We start from the raw sequence: 5,780 nt of genomic DNA on the forward strand, positions 1-5,780 counted from the left end.
CTCCTGGAAAAGTACGTTTTCCTCTAAGTTTACACAACTCCTTCGCTACAGGGTAGACTAGTGGGGTGTAGGTTTTACTATCTTGTGAATCTGCTCAGATGGTGATGCTGTAGTCCCAGAGTCAGCTTGTAAGGCTTTGCTGACGTGCAGTGTCCCTACAGAGGCTGTTACCACTGACAGCACCAATAGCCCCTAAAAAGCATCACCTGGGAGTAACCATGCTGGTTCTGCCATTACTACCCAATCCTAGAAGTACAAATCCTACTTACAAACCCAGTCCCAAAAGCAAATGGGAGTCTGATCCTTCCCTGATAACAAACAGCTAAACCATAACTAGATGAAACCCTTCAAGTGTATGCCACTAAGTGCAAAGCTCTTTCTGCATCACCTACAGGTACAAAAGGAAGCCAGGCAGAGAGAGTATCACACTTGGAACCTTTGAATTATCACTTCTCTTGATAACCTTGTGGAAGTAAAGATGGGCAACTCATTTACTAAGAGAGAGACCACAACATCAGTGACTCCCATCCCCAGGAGCTTGTGAGAACTGTCCCTGAAGGTACATTAACCACAACCTCTCTTTGGCTTTAGTCTGCAGGAACACCAGCTTAGTTAAATACAGACCAACTGCACCAGTAGAAGTGACCTAATTTTTACATAGCATCTCAGACATTTTTTTTAGTGATGAAGAACAGGTGCAGGAGACTTTCTACATGGAAGAGAAGTGTGCACAGTAAGTGAATGCTATAAAGTGTTCTGTTCATGAATGATGCTCTACTACCTACTGTAGATGTCAATTTGATGTTAACTTCAAGTGTTGATTAGTTCAAGGGAAGGAGCAGCAACAGGCATCCTTTCCCATCTGAGATTCTACAGGGTCCTGAGTCAGTGGCTGCCAAGATCATTGCTGATTTACAAAACGTTATTTGTAGGCTCCTCCCCTATGCCAGTTACAGAAGCTGCAAGATGCACCCTCTGAGCTGGGCACAAACCCACCTGATCATTTGGATATGCTTTGCAATACTTTTATTTGGATGCTTTCCTAGCCACAACTAAGTGCCTTCAAACAATAACAAAAAAAAAAACCACTCTGCTCTACTTGCAGTTTTCTAGAAGAGGCCTAAACAAAAACAAAAAAAACCACAAACCATCCCACTCAGATGATGTACTTGAAACTAAACGTGCTGTCGCAAGAGAGGCGTTTCCCTTTGCACCTCCCACAGAGGTCCTGGCGGTGGGGCCTCTTGGGATCCACGTGGCGCATCTTCACGGGGCAGGTGCACCTCGTCTGCTTGCAGCTCTGGGGGAGAAGGCGGCGGTCGGTGGGTGCGGGACGGGGCCTGGCAGGACAGGGCAGGGTCCCTTACCTGGCAGGTGATGTCCTCCACGCGGTACGGGTTGTAGGACTTCTGGCAGGTCCGGCAGAACTGCCGGAAATACACCTGGGGGGGGAGGCCGGAGTCAGCGGGGGCGAGGAGGGGAGGGGACGCGCCGGGCTGAGCCGAGCCGAGCCTACCTTGTTGGTGCCCTGGACGCACCAGACGTAGGCACTCTCCCAGCGGATGTTGCAGTCCTTGCAGTGGTAGTAGCCGTACTTCTGCTCCAGGAACTGCCGGGGACAACCGTTACTCGACGGGGCCGGCGCCTCCCGGGCCCCGCTCAGCTCCCCCCCGGCCGCCCCTCACCTGGAAGCGCAGGCGGGTCTTGCCCGCCGCCGGCTCCCGCTTCTGAGGGGCGGCCACCGGCTCTGCCCGCGCTGCTCCCGCCGCCGGCGCCTCCTCCTCCTCCCGGCTCTCCTCCGGCCCCGCCGCCGGCGGATCCGGGGTGGCGGCCGGGCGCTGCTCCAGCGGCTCGGCACCGACCTCGGGGGGCTTCTCCCAGCTCGCCTGCACGGCGGCCTCCTCCGCCTCCCGCTGCTCCCTCAGCGCCGCCGGCTCCTCCTCGACGGCCGCCGCCGCCGCCGCCGCCTCCTCCTGCTGCTGCTGCGGCCGCGGCTCCGGCTCCGGCTCCTCCAGGAAGGCGGTGAGTCTGCGGGACGCCACGGGCGAGTAGACGGCGATGGTGCGGGGAAAGCGCACGGCGCGGGTGCTGGTGGTGGCGGGGCTGCCCTGCTCCTGCTCCAGCTCCACCTCCCGGGGCCGCGGCGCGGCGGGGGCGCCGGGGCGGCGGCGCAGCAGCGTGCGGGGCCCGAGGGAGCACTGCACCGAGGCGTCCTGCCGCGGGTTGACCTGCACGCCCACCTCCTTGGTGTTGGCCTTGCGGAGCCGTGGCGTCAGGTTGGGGTTGACCTGGGAGAGGATGGCCTTCAGCTGCGCCCGCTGGTAGTTGTCGAAGTACTCGGCGGCCGCCGCCGCCTCCCCGTAGCCCGAAAAGTAGCCGCTGCCCCGCGGGCGCCAGCCGCCCGCCGGCCCCCCCTTGCCCTTGGGCGGCGGGTAGCGGTAGGGGTAGGGGTGGTAGGCAGCGTAGAGGTAGCTCTCCATCCCTTCTTCCGCCATAACGCCGGAGCCGGCGCAACCCACGGGGGGGCGGCCTTAAATACCCCCGGGGCGGGACGGGGCCGGGCTTCCCCCCGCCCCCGACGGGTGCCGCCGGTCCCTTCCCACCCCCGCCCGGTGCAGGGCCTCGGGCAGGGCATCCCTCACCACCCCCTAGCCCAGCCCCCCTGGTCAACCAGGCAGCGCGGCCCTGAATTGCCCCCGCGGGATTAATCAGCGGGAAACACGGGTTTGGTTCAGCTTCGCCATGTATTTGTGGTGAGAACAACGAGCACGATGCTTTTACAGCGGGTGGGAGGCACAGGGGTACACACGCGCAAGGCAGTTTCACCCGTTGGTCCACACTGGCGCAGCACCGCATTGGCTTCGCCTCTGCAAAACGCTGGCCTCCTTCCTCGGACCCGTTCCTGCTGCGCTCAGGTGGGCAGGAGCCTCCTTGCCTGAAGACGTACGGTTAGTTGCGTCACAGTGATACTTCTTCCTTCGTTTTTAATTTTTTTTTCGTAGGTATTTTTGAGGAAATACAACTGTCACGGTAATAAACACACATCACCTCATACAATGGGAGCGGCTGGAGAAATGATGGAGGCCGGGCGGCTTCGGCTGCGTGGCCCCGGCCTGGTTGCAAGCACAACACGCATCACATGTCCCCGGGTGTTGTCTCCTCATCTCGCCTAAAGCGCCGTCTGCGTCACCTCCATCTGAAGGGAGTTGTGCTCCTCTCTGATCACTGTGCCGTACGAAGCATCGGCCACCTCCTCTTCCTTCAGTTTCTTGTAGGAAATATCTGTGTCTTCCTCTTCACCGAGCGTATCTTGTTTGTAGCTGTCTCCCCCATACATCTTGTATATCAGCACAAAGAGTCCTGCTTCTGCTGACTGAAAAAGGACGTAAAGCAAGGGAAACATATACATGCTCCCTATGAGCTCCGGGGGGAAGGTGAGCTTTAGGATGGCGGTGCAGAGCTGGACGTTTTGGCACCCTGTTTCCAAAGACACTGTTCTCCTGCAGTGTGGGGGCATTTTAAAGACCGTGGCTAAGCCGTAACCCAAGGCATACCCCGCCAGAGGCATCAGCACTGCAATGGCGTAGACAGACGCAGGAATATGTGCCATCAGATCTGGGCCCAGCATGGTCCCAGTCAGGATGAACAGGATCACCACAGTCACCAAGAGGGACCACAGGGAAATCTGGCAACAGATACAGACATTGATAAACAACACGGGGGTTATTAGTTTAAAAGGATAATCACAGCAGGTAGAGGCTTGATAGTGTCTAAATCGCAAACCATGGCTGTGCTGCCCTTCCTGGGTTTGCTCCTGGCTCACGACTTCGGTGGTGGTTGATCATATCCCTGGAAGGGAAGGGGCTGAGATCACCCTCCATCATTTTGCTTTGGGGTGACTTGCTGGGAAACTAGAGAGCCAGGGCTTGTGCCTTCCTTTTCCTTTTGTAATTAAGCTAATTTGATTGCATGATTTAAGGAAGTGTCACCGTGCCTGTGGGTTGGTTTTCCTAGCCCTGCCTGGGTGTAGCGGGAGCGGAGAGGGAGCAGGATGCCAGGGAAAGCCTCGGCTCCTGGGGCGCCTTCCCATGCCAGGGGGGGAGGTATCCTGCCCTTTCCCTTGCTTTCCATCTCTGTCCCATCGTTTTATTTCAAGTCTCTGTCTTTATATTCCACCAAGCAACACAATGCACTTGTGTGAAGGTACCATCGGTTTGGAGGGACCAGAAAGGTTACTGCCGTCGGACACCCCTGCCGTCCCCAGGCATCCCCTGCTGCACGGCCCCCCCTGCCCTGTCCCCATCCCCGGAGCCATGCTTACCTTAACCAGGAGGTCGGCGGCGCGGGGATGCCGGTATCGGATGAGCACCCCCAGGCCGATGGGCAGCAGGGTGCTGCCCAGCGTCAGGCTCACCGCCCCCAGGGGCAGCAGCTGCACCAGGGCCGTGTTGATCCAGTGGCGACTGTAGACCCAGAGGCAGAGGGGCATCAGGAAGAGGGCCAGCAGCGTGGAGGAGGCTGTCATGATAATGCTGCGCCGGGGGAACGAAGGAGACACCGGATCACCGCCAGCCCAGCCGAGGGTCAGCTCTGGGAAGCTGCAACCCCCCTCGGGAAGGGAGCTCTGCAGCCGGCCAGGGCGCTTCTCATGGCAAGAGACCCCCTTCCCTCCCTGTCCCGGCCGGGCAGCAGGCAGGCAGGCAGGCTGGTTTTTTAGGGAAGGGGGCAGGAGGCATGTGCCGGGGTCTGTGTAAGACCCGGAGAGGCCCAAGAGCAGCGCTGGGGATTTCCAGCCGCGCCGTCCCCGTTCGTCCGTCCATCCTCACCGCCGGTAGGAGCCCATCAAACCCCCCCCTCTGCCCGCGTTCCGGGGCCGCCGCAGCCCCCCGGACGGCTGGGGGCGAGGGGGAGCGGGGCGCCTACCTGAGGTTCATATCCCCGTCGACGAGCACCGACATGAGGTTGGAGAGGTTGCCCCCGGGGCAGCAGCCGCACAAAAGCACAGCCACGGCCGCTACCTCGTCCAGGGCGAAGATGAGGGCGAGGAGGAAGGCCAGCAGCGGCATGGCCACGAACTGCCCCAGCAGCGCCAGCAGCAGCCCCACGGGCCGCCGCAGCTGCTGCCCCAGCTGCCCCAGCTCCACAGCGCAACCCAGACCCAGCATGGTCACACAGAGCGCCAGCCCCACCACCACGCTCAAGGCCTGGCTGAGGGAGCGGTCCCCGAAAGCCGCCTCGCCGCCCCCCGCCAGCGACCCTCCGTCGGGGCCGCCACTCCCCGCCGCCGTCGGGGGCTGCGGGGAGCCGGCCATGGGCTGCACGGAGCCGGCCATGGGCTGCGCGGTCCCCGGGAGCCGCCGGCTCCCCGCCGAGCCGCGGAGGAGGGAGCGGGGGGTGCCGTCAGTGCGGGGTGCGGAGGCGGCTGGCCCCGGCGGCCGGAGGACCCCGCATCCCGGCGCGGCGCGGCTCAGCCCGACTGGGCGCTGCCGGCGGTGCCGCGGTCCGGGGCGGCGCTCCGGCTGTCTGCTGCGGGCGCCGCCCGCCCGTCCCCGGACCCACGCGGGGCCACCCCCGGCGTGGGCGGTGTCTCGCCGCTGCCTCGACGGCCCGCAGCGCCCGGACGCCAGCGCCGCCCGGCCCCGGCGGAGGGAAGCGCAGGCGGCGGCGGGGGCTCGCAGCCGGACACCCCCCCCGCCCCCCGGTGCGAGCCCCCCGCTGCCCGCTTCTGAGGCCGGCACAGCCGCCCTCATCCTCCCGGGGACTGGGGCAGGGCCCGGCTT

The 5,780-nt window shown here is 62.2% G+C and overlaps 2 protein-coding genes across 3 annotated transcripts; both read right to left on the reverse strand.

Moving 5' to 3' along the window:
• Positions 1–1,027: 1,027 nt before the first annotated feature.
• On the reverse strand, positions 1,028–2,516 carry ZAR1 (zygote arrest 1). Of its 2 annotated transcripts, XM_075091511.1 has the most exons (4): positions 1,686–2,516; positions 1,517–1,609; positions 1,368–1,442; positions 1,028–1,300 (listed from the first exon to the last, which is right to left on the reverse strand). In XM_075091511.1, the coding sequence occupies exons 1-4, from the start codon at positions 2,493–2,495 to the stop codon at positions 1,157–1,159; spliced, it is 1,122 nt and encodes a 373-aa protein (XP_074947612.1). In that variant the 5' UTR covers positions 2,496–2,516; the 3' UTR covers positions 1,028–1,156. The 2 variants fall into 2 exon arrangements, with proteins under 2 accessions (XP_074947612.1, XP_074947611.1); XM_075091510.1 differs by having other exon boundaries at positions 1,057–1,442.
• Positions 2,517–2,731: 215 nt separating this feature from the next.
• Positions 2,732–5,559, reverse strand: SLC10A4 (solute carrier family 10 member 4). The gene is made up of 3 exons (XM_075091549.1): positions 4,924–5,559; positions 4,322–4,532; positions 2,732–3,685 (listed from the first exon to the last, which is right to left on the reverse strand). Exons 1-3 carry the CDS (start codon positions 5,331–5,333, stop codon positions 3,170–3,172), a joined length of 1,137 nt encoding a protein of 378 aa, XP_074947650.1. The 5' UTR covers positions 5,334–5,559; the 3' UTR covers positions 2,732–3,169.
• Positions 5,560–5,780: the final 221 nt, after the last annotated feature.

This window comes from Phalacrocorax aristotelis, chromosome 4 (genome assembly GCF_949628215.1).
Source record: "Phalacrocorax aristotelis chromosome 4, bGulAri2.1, whole genome shotgun sequence".
Taxonomy (NCBI): Eukaryota; Metazoa; Chordata; class Aves; order Suliformes; family Phalacrocoracidae; genus Phalacrocorax; species Phalacrocorax aristotelis.